A 16,473-nucleotide genomic window follows, 5' to 3' on the forward strand; every position below is an offset into this window, starting at 1 on the left:
AACACGGCTTCATTTATCTAAAAGCAGTGCCATTTTATTTATTCATAGATGAGTAAAGCCTTGGAAATACTAAAATATTTTTAAGGCTTGAAAATAATGGGTGAATCATATGTAATGGAAACACCATGGCTCGCTGGAGGCATTTAGTGTCCAGAGTAGAATAGCCTTTGACTGATTAAGTGGGCAGACTTCATTGACTACATTATTAAATATGAAATCTATTAAACTTAAGTACAACCTTTCCCCCCTCCAAATGTTAACATCAGTGCCAGTGTGAGAGTAAAACTCGTGACATTTAGAAAGGAGAGAGAATCAGATGAGATTTACCAGAAAGAGGATATATAAATAATTGAATAGGAATGTCTGTAACAAAGCAGCTCTTTCAGATAAGGCGTGACAAAATATTATTTCCCCCTACTTTTTTTCTGATGGGGAAAAGTTTCTCATCAAAGGCGCCATCGGTTGTTCCTTAGGCACCGCAACCAGGGTGATTTGGGGAGCTCCCTTCCAAGTTCTGACTTATTGCCCCGGCGTCCCAAGGGCCCTCCCGGCGATTGTCTGGGCACCGATATTTATGCGGGACGAGCTCAAAGTGCCGCACTTAATTCGATATGATCCTTCCTTAGGGCACAAGAGTCCCATCTTTCAAGGACATCTGGGTGATGTTCACACCATGCCATATCTCACCAACACTACAGGTACCTCTTCTTTGCGACTATGGAGGAGCACACTAGACCTGTAAATAACATTCAGCCAGTCTCAGCAAACATTTCTTTTCCCAGTTGGGAATCCCGGTTCACGGAAGAGGAAAGGCAACGTGCTGAAGTGGGATAAATTAGTGCATCGGTTCCTGGTACCAGCCTCGCAGCTGCGGCGTGGTTTCCTGTTGGGGTCTAGGAGAATGTAACTTTGCATGCCTGCTATTCTTTCTATTATTGTTATCTATCCTCTTCCGAGGTGTAAAGAAATGACCTTTCCCCTGGAAATGCCAAACTGCTTCTTTCAGAGAGACTGCTGTTGCTTCTGAGAGACGGGTTTCTGTTTCACTCCTTTGAAGAGTCTGCCACTTCAGTCACAGGTAACTTCTTAGCAGGAAGAAGATGGTGCCCTGAGTCCCCAAGGCAGGCTTCGCCCTCACGACGGGGCGCTGGGGTGTGCCCCTGCCTCGCTGTGTTAAAGCTGCCGGAGCTCTTCTCGCATGCTGATATCTTTAGATAGCAAGACCTTCACTGTCCTTGTTTACATTCTTAAAGTGAGGCTTTTCTTTCTGCTGAAAGTTTGCAAGCTGACAGCTTTGGAATTTGAATTTCACCGTGTCTTTTCAGATCAAGTATAGTAGCACACTGACAGGAGCTTCCCACACTGCCTTGTGCTGGTTTTCTGGAAACTTGGGCAGGAGACTGGTGTCAAAGATGCTCGCTAGCAAGCTGGACCCTGGACAAAAGACAGCTGATGTTAACACGCCGTGGTCTCTGTGTTAGACTCCATCAGCTCTCTTTGGACGTTGTGAGGTCGGTGGTCAGTGAGGCCGTTCACGTAACTGAGGCTCAGGAGAGCCCTCCCCTCCCCAGGAGATTCCACTTAGAACGTATCCTTAGATTAGCTGATATGTTGGCATTGTTGGGAAAGGAAGCAGTTCACTCTGGGGCCCATAAAGACCTGACCACGATACCTGCGTGTGACCACACTCTCCTCATGATTGCCTTTCCAGGGATTAACAGCTGTTCTAAAGCTTCACATACTCAATGCAATTTTTAATCCTCATCTTATAAAAACTTAAAATTAGGTTAAGCGTTAACACAAGAAGAAATTGCTTCAGGGAATTGTGATTACTTGGCTTCACCAGAAACATTATTATCCTGGCTTAACCAACACATTCCATCACTAGATGTTTGTTGTTGACTGGCTGTGCTTAAAAACGTATGGCCACTTTCTGTTTCTGAGTGAGTCGCACCCACAGTGGTTGTGTGCACAGCAGAAGGAAATCCTGCATCATCCTCAGCAGCATCCCTACATGCCTAGCTGAGCCCTCGACTGCAGCCACTGCCGTCGTCCATCTCAGCGAGGGCCTTCCTCTTTCTCATTGCCTTTCTCCTGGTTACAAACACTGACTCCACAATCACTGATTCTAAAACAAATAGAATCCACTTGAGAAACTGCATATGGTCTTTACCAACCTAATCTAAATTTAAACTGCGAGTTAAGCTGAAGTTTTGGTTAAGTGTTGGCATTTCAAAGGTTCTCCTTGTTCAAAAACAGAATGATCGGAAGTGGAAATGAGAAAATGTCAAACACAATTAAAAAAATCCAAAGAGTGCCTCATTATGACTCAAAAGAAGAAATGTAAGCATGCTGGAATAGAATCCTAAGCTTCCTGCTAATAGGATGTTTTCTGATAATTTAAATACAGTTAGTTTGGATACCTAATTAGTGGCTTGGATAAGAAAGATTTTTATTTATGTTATCCTACTTCTTGATGCATAAACTAGCAAAACAGTCTTTTGTTAAACTTTATACAAATCATCCTATGTCAAACCCACGTATTGAGAAAGGCAACACCAGTGAAAGGGAAATAAATGTGCATCCAGCCTCTGCCGAATCCTCTCTGACAATAGACCAGGGATGTGAATACATTTGCTATCATACAGAGTGCTTTGAAAAGTGTATTATGGCAAATGCAGTGAAGTGAAAATATAACACCTTATCTTTTAGTCCCCCTTTTGACCCACTTAAAATTTGTTCTCATTTTTAATATTGTCTGCTTTCTTTACTATTGAAGTATTTTTCTATTTTACTTTGTTATTGTTAGTTGTTTGTTTATTTATGGGGGGTAGTATGTTTTCCTATTATGAAAGCCAGAATAAGTAAATCTATAGAGACAATAATTGGATCAATGCTTTCTTGGGGGTATGCATGGGAGTTTGAGGGGGGAAAGAGGAGCTAATAACAATAAATATATAAAAAAGAAAATGTTCTAAAATACATAGTGGTAAGGACTGTACAACTCTTCTTGATTCAATTAAACTATTGAATTGTGTGATACATGGATTATGGGCCCATACAACTCTTAAAACAAAAAAGAAAGGCATGACAGAAATTCCTGAGATGAATGCCTTTGTTGCGAAAAGATTTTCCAAGGCTCTGATCTGCAGCATCGCTTAATAATAAGCTGCTTAAAATGCATTCTCCTCAGAAATTGCTATAAAGTATGCAATAAAACTATGCGCAGATTATGCAGACATAGCACAAATGACGTCAGAGGAAGCGGGAGAGAACATGAGAAGGCCTTTTATGAGGCATTAAGCATCTACTCTGAGCCAGACATTCTCAGCTGTGAGACAGAAACCAGTGCAGGCTCGAGCAGTTGTTCCCCAGCCAGAGAGGCAGACCTGGAAACACATGATTACAGCATGTGAGAATGATGAAAACTAGGTGACTGGACACAGAGCTCGGAGAATGTCCAGAAAGGCTGGGTGAACTCTGTCTTGCAGAAATTGGTGAACTAAAGCTGTTAAGGTCGGGAAAATTCCACATTGGGTTGAAATTTGGGTCTTTTTTCTATTTTTCATTGCGAGGGCATCAGAATGTTTGTGCAAAAATAGGAATCAAAGGTAGTAGATTTTTCCAATGAACGTTTTGAAGTTCCTTATAAAAGTGAATTTGGATGCAATAAGAGGAGAATCCCAGACAGGGAAAAAAAAGAAAAAAAAAAACATGTGCCCAGGCTTGTAAAGAATCCATGGACTGGACTCTCTGATCCACGACAAACGATGGATTTGGAAAAACAGAGGCAGGCCACATGCACTGTGGTCTGCCATGCTCAGGAAGTTAAACATTCCACCTGGAATACACTCATCAAAGCATACAAGCGTCCTACTGGCTAGGTGGGGGCTAGATCGGAAGGCTACTCTAGCCAGTGTTTAAAAGTAACTGGTATTTTTTTCAAATTTATAGAGCCAATTAACTGAGGACATTCATTCCCAAATATAATCCCCTCTAGAAAACAAACCATTTTTTAAATGAAGAAATTAGTCAGTTTTAAGTTTCAAGATGAGCCAAAGGGGACCCTCGTTATTAAAGTAAGGCTATTCATGAAAAGTACTAGTAAACGCGTTTGAAAGAAAGCTTCTATATCTCCGCATCCTCTGAGGCTTCTTAATTGATGCTTCTTGGATTATTAGATATGAGACTAGGCATGCTATGGACGTTTTCTGGAGAGTTGATTCTGACTTGTGGCAAGCCCACGTGCATACGTTAGAAGTTGGTGGTTCTTGGGTGAATAATTGCAAGGTAAGGGAGTACGGTGTTTTAATACACAGTCCTGTTACTAGCAACTCCTCACAACCCCCTGACTGTCAGTAGAGCTGATCTCCATTAGGTTTTCAAGGCTATGAACTTTGAAACCAGATTCGTAATCGCTTCTTCCAAAGTGCCTCTTCTGTCCAGTAGCCCACTGTCTGTCGGCACATCCTAGAAATTTTAAGGTAAGAATTAAGCAAGGCACTGTTGATTACCAGCCTCCTGCTGCAGCTCACTTCCACTGAGTCGATCCCGCCTCAGAGCGACTACGCAGGACGGAGCAGAACTCTCCGCCTGGGCTTAGGAAGCCTCCTTTCTCCCAAGGAGCAGCTAGTTGGTCCGAACTGTTAACTGCCCAACTCGTGGCACACTGTGCCTCGGGGCCCCTACTTCTCTGCTGGGTCACCTATTCCGTGACTCCATGGCGACTGCTAGGGACACTGAGAACCAACCCCACACCACCTTTGCGTTCGGAGAAAGAGGTGCTGGACCTCCAATGGATGAATTATATATCTAAAAAATTAACTGTCCTACAAATAATATGAACGTATATGCTTGTTACATTTGTTCCTTCCAAATAATTATGTTTAATCTGTAAATACTTTGTTTTACTGTGACAGGATGATCATAAATTATTAAAAATATATATATACTAGAGAGGATTCTATACCTAAGGGTGAGGCAGGACTCTGTTTAACTTATTTGTAATAAATATTTTATATGTAGACATAAAGTGTTGCAGGCATGAAATTCTGCACTGGTTCCCGAGTCATATCCCAGCACTGTGACATGCACTGACTCGTTGGGCGGTGGCTTGTTCCGAGGGGCATTTGTTCCTGCAACACTCTTTTTCTCCTCTGCCGCTTCTCTCTCTCACACACGTACCTATTGCCAGTCACTAAAATGGAAAACTAAATCTTGACTGATCATTGATTTCCTAAGAGATTCTAACAAGCCAAATGTACCATTGCAATACTGCTTATGTGCCCAAGGCAAATGTGTCATTTGGATTTCAAAAGTTTTAACACTATTTCTGAGTTGATGGAAAAATCCAAGTCTTCCAATAACTTCTGCCATGTCCAAATGTATTACTAAAAAAATTTGTTTACATTCTGAATTTAAGACAGATTTAGGGAATTTCAATTTTATTTAGGTGAATTTATTTAATTCTTAAAATATTACATTTAAACAGACCAAAATAATGCAGAATTATTTTAAAGATGCTAAAGAGTGTATACAAAAGACAGTTGACCAAATTCCGCCTAATCAGTTTGATGAAATACACATATGGTAGTATAAAGCAAATAGAATTTTATTCAGTTTTATATTAAAAACAAAAGTAAACTTCAGTTTTGTATTAAAAACAAAAGTAAACTTAATATGGCAAGTGGTTTTCTCTGCTGAATAATGCAAAAAACTCCAACATCTCTGCCACCGAATCGATCCCACTCACAGCAACCTGAGAGGAGCGGAGAGAGCTGTCCCTGAGGGCTCCTGAGACTTGTTTTCAACAGTTATATTGCAATGTACTCCACGTATCACAGTGCTGTAGTTCCCTCATATCAAGGAGAGTGCTAACAATCATTACCACAATCACTTTTAGAACATTTTCTCTTTTTGTTCTCTTTGTTATTAGCTCTCCATTCCCCACTAACCTCGCTTTGCCATATGCCCCCCCACACCCACCCCCAAAAAAGATTAATCCAATTCCTGTCACTGTAGTGTCCACAATGCTGGGTTTCATATGCTGAACAACATGAAAATAATGAAACTAAATGCTAGCAATAAAAAATGAAATAGAGAAAAACCTTATGAGAAAAGATAGCAGAAACTATTAAAATTAGAGCAACATTAAAATGGGTCAACAGGAAGATCATAGAAAACACTGCATTTTCTCTTAACTGTAAAGAGTCGCAGTCTCAGAAATGCACATGGCAGTTCTCTCCCGCTCTATGGGGTTGCTACGTAAGCATCGACCAGAAGGCAGGGAGGTCGGTGTTGGGGTTAGTGAATCCTGTCTTTGTCCTGAGCCGTTAGTGGTTTCAAAATGCCTACCTGGTGGTTAGCGGCCCAAACTGTAGCCACGATGTCACCATGATTCTCCAGCCAAATATGAAATGGGAATTTACCTGGTGGAGAAAGGGTGAATGAAGACATAGCTTTTTGGCAGGGACCCAAGAGTGTAGAAGAAAGCAGGTGATGAGTATCATACATGTGGTGTAAGTATCCACTGATATCTATGCTTAGATACTTACTGAATATTCATATTTCAGTGCAAATTCCATTCCCATCAGCACGCCCCTTCCAGGTTGATATCACTGTGAATTGGGGTGCCCATTACAGCAGTGGTGAGACAGGAGAAGGAAATGGAAACACCTCTTAGGGGATCTTGAGTCCGACTCACAGGGTGCTAAGAAAGCCTAGTGGGAGCGTGCACATCCTGTCTCTAAAGTAGCAGAGAAGGGGGCAATGTTTATGTGATTGTTCCAACTGGCTTTCAGAAAATATTTTTCCAGGCACAGACTATTATTTTCCAACGAAGCAGTGTATCGTGGTTGGTAACCTATGTTTCAGGTGATCAGAGGCAGTCATTACCATTCTGTCTCATCCTTTCTCTGAATCTAGATGTTTAAAATGTGCTGGAGTTCAAATTACTTTCAGAAGTTAAGAGGATGGTTCCGGCGACTTTCTCACATTTTAGTTTCTGAAGTGTACTGTACTTTATTCTTCCTTTATTCTCTCACATGGGGATAAGACCTTTTCTTTAAACTTTTCTAAAATCTATAAAACCTACTTCAGTGTGATAGGAGTTATCAAAAGAGTATCACTTTTTAATAGTTTCGTTTTAATGCCTTTATTTCTGCATGTTTTTGAACTTATTAGATTAGTTATTTATTACTCTGTCAGGTGAGAGGACTGAAATAATGAACTCCTCCTTCTTGAAATTAAAAAGGTTGATTCAGATAAAACCTTATAGCTAGCATGTAATCACACGAGTCACCTCTTCACTACATCAGTAGACAGAAACTGGTAGCCATTGTCATCACTCTTTATAAATCTACAGTAGTTTTCCTTTATTTGGAGCTTGTAGAAATTATAGCATTTGATTTTTTCTAGAGATCTTTTCCAAGATAACAAATGGTCTTACTTTTGTTCGAATAGAGAGCTGTATATGTCTATACTTAGGTTTATATATGAAATTCCGCAAGACCACTGCCATTGAGTAGATGCTTACTCATAGCAGCTCCATAGGAAGCAGGGGAACTGCTGCACAGGGTGTCCAAGGTGTACATCTCTGCAGCACCAAGTAATTCTCCACTCTTTCCTCGAGGAGCTGCTGAGTTTGAACTGCTGGTCCGACAGTTAGTACCTAAAGTAATGGCTCACACACCACTATGGCTCCTATATGTATAGATCAATGTCTTTCAATTCCGTGTCTTATAATGGAAAGAGGAAGTTAAAAGATTCTGAAGTTAAGTAAGTACATGAGCCAAGGATTTTTCAGCTCAACAACTCACTCACCTTGAGAAAGTTACTTAATATTTCTAAATGGCATTTTTATTTTGCTAGTAAGTTGTAATAATAAGAATAATAAAGTTGCATATTTGCAATGTATTATATATATAATATATGTATAGGTATGGATATGCATAGGCATATACATATATATGCATATACATATTGCATATACAAATACATAGTCAATTATATCATATTATTGAGTTATTATATTATATATGTATATGTATATATATGTGTGTGTATATATATATATGCACTTAGTTGTTTGTATGAAATAGCAATCCAGGAAATGTTATTTGTTCAGTTCCTTTGTTGATTGAAAAGCTGTTCATTTTCCTTTGAGGGAGTCTAGAGAAATCAGGCTGAATATAGGTTACAAAATATAATTGTATTCTTAATGACATTACAGTGGTCCCATCAGAGCAGACTGGGAGATTTGAACTTGGTTAGCACTCAGTAGATCTCGTAGAAGCAATCAACCATGGCATCTTTATAAGATGGCAGTCCCCAACTCCTTCCTCTTAGCTATGTGAGCGCTGAGGCAAAGGTCTGTAGGTCAAGCCCGATTACTCATCACATGTTATCACTTTGTTCAGGATGAGAGGAGGAACTTTTCTTTCCCGGTCCAAGTCCTCCACACTGACAATAAGATCCACTCACAAATAAGTGCTCCCAGGATACAGACTAATCATTTTCAATTAATATTATTAGTACAAGGCCAAACCCATTCCTTTCTTACAATCTCACTTTCTCACCTATGAAGTTAATGAATGAGGACTTTAGTCTGCTTAAATTCTTATTTAGAAAGAAACCCTGATCATTTACATTTTTGAAAATGATTTTTCTTACCCTAGTATAACAATGGTATGCCCCAAAACAAAACCAACTTCGTACCAGAGAGTCAGTCTCCAGAGTTCCAGAAGGATTAATGTTGACAGGTTTTCCAGAAGGTTATGAAATGGTCAGGGGAGCCTCTTATGAAGATATTTTAAGAAAAGCCAAAATTCCAATCAGCCAATAAGGCCAGACACTTTCCTCCGCATGTGACAGAGCACTTGCCCCTCCCTCAAGAGCAGTGAGAGCTGTCCTGGGAGAATTTCGCTGGTAAACCACCCCACCCTAGAGCCCATATCTTGCTCCTTCAAACTTCTTCTTGTTCTCAAACATGAGAGAAATCTTAAAGGAACACAAGAGGGATAGCAAAGCTGCCCTTGGCTGTGGGATCGTGTCATTCTTCAGAGAAGGTTAGACACAGGGAAGCCCTACCTTCCGGAGACTATACACCTGTGTAGATGACACAGGAAAATAATTGCTTCCTGTTTTCATATTTTTGTTTAACAAAGGTTTCTATGACTTTGTAGAGAGACTGTGTGACTTACTCCCATACCCAATATATTTTCCCATTTCATGTCTGTCATAGATCAGTCCTGTTTTCAAGGTTCATTGTAAGCACTTGGAAGTTTGCTGTGTAAACATGTTGGTAGTATACTCTGCTGCCAATCCCTCCACCCGGGTCCAATTTACCCACCATGAAAGCAAAGTGTTGAAAGAAAACTCAGATTATATTTGAGCCATCTTGAATAAACATTTCTCTCAGGGAAAGCAACGTTTCTGTTTGGAATGTATGAATGAATGAATGAATCCAGTTCGTTTGTTTCGTCTTAAGTTCACTTGTTGAGCAGTCGGTAGAAGAGATCCACTAGTGGAGCACACTGCTGGAGGTCTGTGAAGGGTCTTGAGAGAATGCCCCAAACGCTCACGATAAAGAGGGCGAGGGAGAGGATCCGATGGAGACCCAAAGGCTAGACAGAGAAATCCTGCAGCATAAAGGATGGACGAGTAAGGGGATGCTCAGCAGGGGCGTACGCTTCCTGCCAGGGAGGTGTTTCGTTTGGTTTTGTTTTAAGGACCAAGTTATATGACAGATAAACTAGATTTGTGTCCATCATATTTGTTGGTTTGACTAGCCCCCCCCCCCTCTCTCGCAAATGTTGGTATAGGCACACTTCATTTGGGGATTTGACTTTTTCTAAAGAAACACTCACAGTCCTCATAAAGTCTAATGTAGTAGGTCTGCAATCCGATCTGCAATTGTATTCCAGAGCCCAGGTGGTTCTGAAGAAATTTAGAGCCATATGACTTAGTGCTTGGAAGGAAATAAAGTTCTTAGTGACCAAACCTATTGTCATTGAGTTGATTCTGGCTCACGGTGACCCTCTGGGACAGGGGAGGCCTGTTGGTTAGGATTTCCATGACAGCAAATCTTTATGGTTGCAGGCAGCCTTGTCTTCCTTACAGAGAGGAGCTGGCGAGGAACCCGCTGGTGTAGTGGGCAAGGTATGAACCACTGGTTACTAGTTTGAACCCACCAGATAGTATTTGGGAGGAAAATGAGACCGTCTATTGTCCCAAAGTTGTAAAGTCCCTGAAACCTGTAGAGCAGTGGTTCTCAACTTTCCTAATGGGGTGACTCTTTCATATAGTTCCACATGTTATTGTGGTGACCCCCCAACCATAAATTTATTTTCCTCCCTACTTCATTACTGTAATTTTGCTACTGTTATGAATTGGGCAACCCCTGTGAAAGGGTCGTTCAAACCCCAAAGGGGTCATGACCCACAGGTTGAGAACTGCTGCTAGAGAGACAGTTCTACTCTGTCCTATAGGGTAGCTGTGAATTGAAACATCTAGATGGGAGGGTTTTCCTTGGTTTGGGACCTTGAAGTTAGCAACCCACTGCTTATCCTACTGTGCTGGCACTGTAAGTAGAAGCGAAAATTGAACCATGAAGAACCAAAGAAGCCATGAAGAAGTTCTACGGGAAATGTGACTGCACAATTCGGAATAGAACATTGCTAATTATGGTGACATGTTTTAGAAAGGGATGTTGAGAATATAATTTGGAAGAATTTACTCTTCTCAGCGTCAGTGGAGAGATTATCCATAGGGAGCATTCTTTCCCATTGGTCCCTAACCCTCTTCTCTCATCCTGTTAATCTGGTTTGTAAGTGCCGTATTTTTCCTGGGTATATACAAACTATGAAGAGAGAAAGTAAGAGAAGAGGAGGGATGATTGTCTGTACTATAGCGACAGAATGGGAGGAAAATCAACATTAATCACTCTTTTTCCCCCAAATTAGTTACCTGTCCTCAGAGGTGGGAGGTATCTTCTGGGAGGTCCTTCTGTTATGAAGGACTCCCATTGGCACAGTGAGTCCTTGGTTGGAGCGGTGCTTACTCTTTGAGCTATTAAATACAAGGTTAGTGATTCTAGCTACAAGGTCAGCAGTTTGAAACCACCAACTGCTCGATGAGAGAAAGAGGAGACTGTTTACTCTCATAAAGAATTGCTGCCATGGAAAACACAGATGCAATTCTATATGTCCTATATGGTCCTATATGGTCACTATGAGTTAGCATTGACAGGATGACAGTAAGATATTTGTTGTTGCTGCTGTTGTTTGCTTTTATTGTTTTTGTTGGCATAGTGACTCAGGGAACAACCAAAAACTTTGCATTGTAAACATGCATGCCAGTGACTGAGTTAGAGAAAGATGTAGCAGTCAGCTTCCATGAAGCTCACATCATGGAAATCTTATGAGCGTTCTACTCTTGTCATATGGGGCTGCTGTGAGTCTAATCAGCTCTATGACAAAGGGTTTGGGTTTTGATTTGGGGTTCCTCTGTTCTTGGGTTAGTAATGTTGTTATCATCAACGTCATCCCCTCTTTCTCCTCCTCATTAAAATAGCTAGCAGGACGCTCAGCTAGCTAGTAACAGGTTTTCTAAGGAATTTTAATATATTGTAGGAGCACTAAGAGATACTGGGATTGGCCCTTTGTATTTGAAGAGCTCGAAGCTTTAAGAAGTTGAGGAACCTTTTCAAGGTCCCACCCAGTAAATAGAGGGCAGGAGTGTGTGTGCATGGGGGTTGGGGGTGGGATTGTCTGGCTGGAACTCAGGTCGTTTGTTAGGTGAAATCAAGTCTGCTCTGACCTATCCGGCCTCTGTACACACCAGAAGGAAGATCAGAGGCACTGTGCCATCTCACAGTGGTTATGTCGTCACCACGGTGTCAGTCTAGTGACAGGTCCAGAATTCCTATGGAAGAATGCAAGCTGACTAAAATTTTTGCTACGAACACAGCATTGAAATATTTGACTTTTCTTTTGAAATCACTTTTCATCTTAAGTCATTTACTTATTTTCTTTAAAGTTTATACATTATTGTATGAAACTGTTGCTGATTGAATAGGCCCTTCGCCAATCATTAGATTCATAGTTCCGTTTTAAAGGACAGCCTGAATCTTTATGATGCAGCCAGGGACTGTGCATTCCACTCAGCATAGAGGTGCCTCACCCCCCCTCCCCCAGTAGGATGAACTATTTCTAGACTGCTGTTTTTGTGGCAGGTTTCAAAGGAAAGTTGTCTAAGGGCAGAATGTATTTCAGGGTTGCTCAATGCTTTCCTGTGCTTTGTTACACTTTTGTGTTTTCAGTTCTTTGAAAGTGGATACTTTGCCTGGTATTCAAAAGATGTTAGAAGAACCTAAACTAGATTTCTATTGGATTAATGCGACAGCTCTTTGAAGACATGCAAGTTGGTCGAATGCAAAGAACAGAATTTCAAGGAGGTCCAGCTTTCTGTTCAGAAAAGACTGGCTTGTCTATAGACACTATTTCAAAGCCTTCAGCGCCGTGGCGCCGCTCGAGAACACAGAGCCCCATAACATATCTGAAGGATCAGCTGGGTGCATTTCGAATCAGAAGAATTCCCTGTAAGGATTCACTTCCTCATTTGAACTAAACATTTATTATGTTTTAGCTCAAGGTACAATTGCATCAAATGTGCGATCTATTGCAAGTGAAACCTACAAACTAGCAAAGAGATGGTTTCACCGCACATAGGGGGGTGTCCTATGTGCTTGGTCTTTTTTTTATCGGAAATAATTTTATTCTTTGAAAACTAGCATAGTTTTTTTTAAACATTTTATTAGGGGCTCATACAACTCTTATCACAATCCATACATATACATACATCAATTGTATAAAGCACATCTGTACATTCTTTGCCCTAATCATTTACAAAGCATTTGCTCTCCACTTAAGCCCTTTGCATCAGGTCCTCTTTTTTTCCCCTCCCTCCCCACTCCCCCCTCCCTCATGTGCCCTTGGTAATTTATACATTGTTATTTTGTCATATCTTGCCCTATCCAGAGTCTCCCTTCCCCCCCTTCTCTGCCGTCCGTCTCCCAGGGAGGAGGTCACATGTGGATCCTTGTAATCAGTTCCCCCTTTCCAACCCACTCACCCTACACTCTCCCAGCATCACCCCTCACACCCTTGGTCCTGAAGGTATCATCCACCCTGGATTCCCTGTGCCTTCAGCCCCCATATGTACCAGTGTACAACCTCTGCCCTATCCAGCCCTGCAAGGTAGAATTCGGATCATGGTAGTTGTGGGGAGGAAGCATCCAGGATCTGGGGGAAAGCTGTGTACTTTTAAGTTAAACATCAGTAGATTTGACGGAAACATATTTATTCATATATTTTATCTTAAAGAGGTAATCATCCTCTTTTACTCTTACTTCTTTTTGTTATTGCATTGAAATTTTAAGATTTTAATTTACTTTCAAGTCATTTTACCCATCTGCAAAAACAGAAAAACAAAACAGCAACAACAACAGGAAACCACCTGTGTTTCTGTAGCGGTGTCATTTACTCATGAGCAATTGCTCACGATGTCAGTGCTGTGACCACAGGGAGTGGAGGAACTCCACTTGTCTTGGCTCGGAAGACGGAGGACGGCTCAATGGAACATACAGCCGTGTCTTCTCTCCCCTGTGGATATGGAGTTCCCTTGGGGCTGCACCCTTTCTTCCCGGAGGAGTGATCGATCAATCCAGGAGACCAGATGATCTTAGACAGCTGGATGCAATGTTTGGACAATCACTTCACAGCTGAGGTGCAAATCGGAGTCACCAATCGTTCTCAGCAGGTCCTGTAGGCTTTGTCTTTGGCAACTCTTCTTAGGAACTCAGGGATACTCACAACCGCATCACCAGGAGCCCGCTTGGTGTACCAGGACTCCTACCAACTTCACTGATACCTGGCCATAATGACACACTCTGATTCCTGTATCTTCGGCTTCTCTGAAGCCTTCAGTCATGTGCTATCCCCTACAGCCAGTTATAGATTTACTGCCACGCTCCTATAATATAGTCCTATAAAGTAATCCAGCTTCCTGATCTCTCATAGATAAAATATATACCTAGCTAAGGTGTGCAATATCTTTCTATCTGTCTAACATCTGTCATCTGTGCTATGGGTATGTATATCAGTACCGGTGACTGTGGGATCACTTTTACCCACGGTGACCTGGTGAGCATCAGAAGACTGTGTTCCATCGTTGGTGGCGGCTGATCTTTCAGAAATAGATGGCAAACCTCTTCTTCTGAGGTGCCTCTAGGTGGTCTTGAATGTCCAACTCTTTGGTTGAAGCTGAGAACACTAACCATTTGAAGCAATCAGGGGCTTGTCTGTGAACCAAATGCAAGGTGTTTAATCATCCAAAAGACCCGCAGGGCTCTCTTACAAGCTGCATTTGAACGAAACCACCACCTGTGCCACGCCTAGTCCACTGAGGGAAGCATGCGGTCACGGCAAACTGAGCAGACGAAGGTCACTCATTAATATCCTATTTCTAGAAGTAGTACTATGGGCCAAAGAATACTATTTAACATACGATATTGCCAGGGAAGAAAATGCATAATATAATTTTTTTAAGTTTGGTTACTTGAATAATTGATGACAAAAGTAGCTACAAATATATAATGTGGCAAAAATGCATTAGAACTTCAAACTCGAGGAGATCGAATGGAAAAGCATATTCCGTGTGGAACTTACAGTTAGCTATTTAAAATGAATGAGTGGGAAATATACCCTCTGTTATATATTCCAAATACAGTGCCAGCCAAGTACTTACATGGAAGCACCTACAGTTTCTTCTCATGAGAATATTTGCAATATTCAGTGTTATTTATATTTAGCAGTTACTGACAGGGCAAAAACATTTATTAATAACTAGCAAATACCTCCCAAGATCTTTTACTGCTATGTAAAAGTACACATTTGATTAAGGATGCCTTAGCAAAGGAAATTACATGGCCCTTTTTTAATGTGGACATTAAAAATAATAAGGAATCTGGCTCCTTCTAGATCTTTTTGTTGGATTCTGGCAAAAGTAGAGATAATTGTTTCAGCCTGGGAATGAAAAAATAAATAAATGAAACCAAAGACAACACAAAAAACAAACACAAAACCACACACACTTATGTAAATGTTTACAAAATGATGCATGATCACTGTTGTAACTATATATTTATTTTATTAAGTTTGGTAATTCAGATATCTACTTATGCCATAGTCAAGTAAGAGGAGAAATATGATTTGGGATGAAAGTGATACATCTTTTTAAAAAAAATATTACTTGCTTTTTAGGCACTGAATTTTGGAGATATGCCGAAATACTTACAGGAGATTTGGGTACCTGAAAAACCATGGGTGGTAAGATATCAGAATTGATGTAACAATCAAACCCCAAAACAAACACACTCACAAGCACACGTGTATATCCAAACACATAAAATAATTATTAAATTAAGTGCATAGAAATATTTTATGATAATAAGAAAAATTCAGGCAAGGAAAATATTAAATAAATTTGATATTTAAACATTGGCTTATCAAAATAGTTGAAGGTGAAAATATCAAATTAGGCAATCATTTCCATTATAGAAAAATATAAACTTAATGCTTTAAATAAATATGCAGATAAACGAAATCCATTTGTTTAAACCTTGTTCTAAAGATATATTGAAAATTTGTTTTAAGGGCAAGATTGAATGTATCCAATCAGTGTAGCTAATGGGTTAGTTATCTCCTTTGAGACTCTAAGGGAATTTATTTTGAAATAAATTGCTATGGAATACTTTATTTTCTTACCCCTTTTCTTTCTGTTTATGCCTTCGTGTTTTTACTTTGCTATATATTACCTACATAAACTATTTCATGTAAATGTTGTGGATATGGCTTCTAAAGTGCCTTTCATGCCTCATCAAGAGAAATGAGAAATTAATTTCTGTTGCCTCTCTTACTGCAATAGTTGGGGCACATTTAAAACAAGGGCCAGTATAGTTCTCTTACATTTTTTTCTTCCCTCTAGTCTCTTACATTTTTATGTATATTTTTATTACCTCACAATATTGACCCATTTCTAGTTATTTTCCCAAATTTGTTTAGACATAGAAATTCAGCTCACGTAGAAGGAATCTAGGTGAGAAACATATGCCAGTAATCTGATCTGTTATGTATGTGTGTGTGGGGGGGTGGATAAAGAGGAAGAAAGCAAAAAATTTAAAAAGTAAGAAAGCAATCTCAGAGGCCTACCCTTAGGAAGGGTAAAATTTTCCTCTAAAACTAAAGTCCAAGAAAATACTCACATTAGCTTGGGTGATAATTCAGTTTTCTACTGGCAGTATTTTGAATGAATTATTTGATTCCATATGTTAGTAGTGAGCAGGGGCTTCTTATTTCCTATCCACCACCCAAGACCTGCTTAATTGTTCCGCCAAGTTATGTTAACCAACAGTTT

At 40.3% G+C, this 16,473-nt stretch overlaps 1 protein-coding gene across 5 annotated transcripts in view; it reads left to right on the forward strand.

The window, feature by feature from the left end:
- The window catches only part of PCDH9 (protocadherin 9), a 1,088,104-nt gene that overhangs the window by 454,722 nt on the left and 616,909 nt on the right, over positions 1-16,473 (forward strand). For 2 of the 5 annotated variants that reach the window (XM_075562988.1, XM_075562990.1), the window contains one exon: positions 15,321-15,386. The exons of the other annotated variants lie outside the window; for them this stretch is intronic. In XM_075562988.1, coding sequence (XP_075419103.1) covers positions 15,321-15,386 — 66 coding nt within the window. The remainder of the gene's footprint in view (positions 1-15,320; positions 15,387-16,473) is intronic. 5 annotated transcript variants of the gene reach the window in all.

The sequence above is a fragment of the Tenrec ecaudatus genome, chromosome 11 (genome assembly GCF_050624435.1).
Source record: "Tenrec ecaudatus isolate mTenEca1 chromosome 11, mTenEca1.hap1, whole genome shotgun sequence".
NCBI lineage: Eukaryota > Metazoa > Chordata > Mammalia > Afrosoricida > Tenrecidae > Tenrec > Tenrec ecaudatus.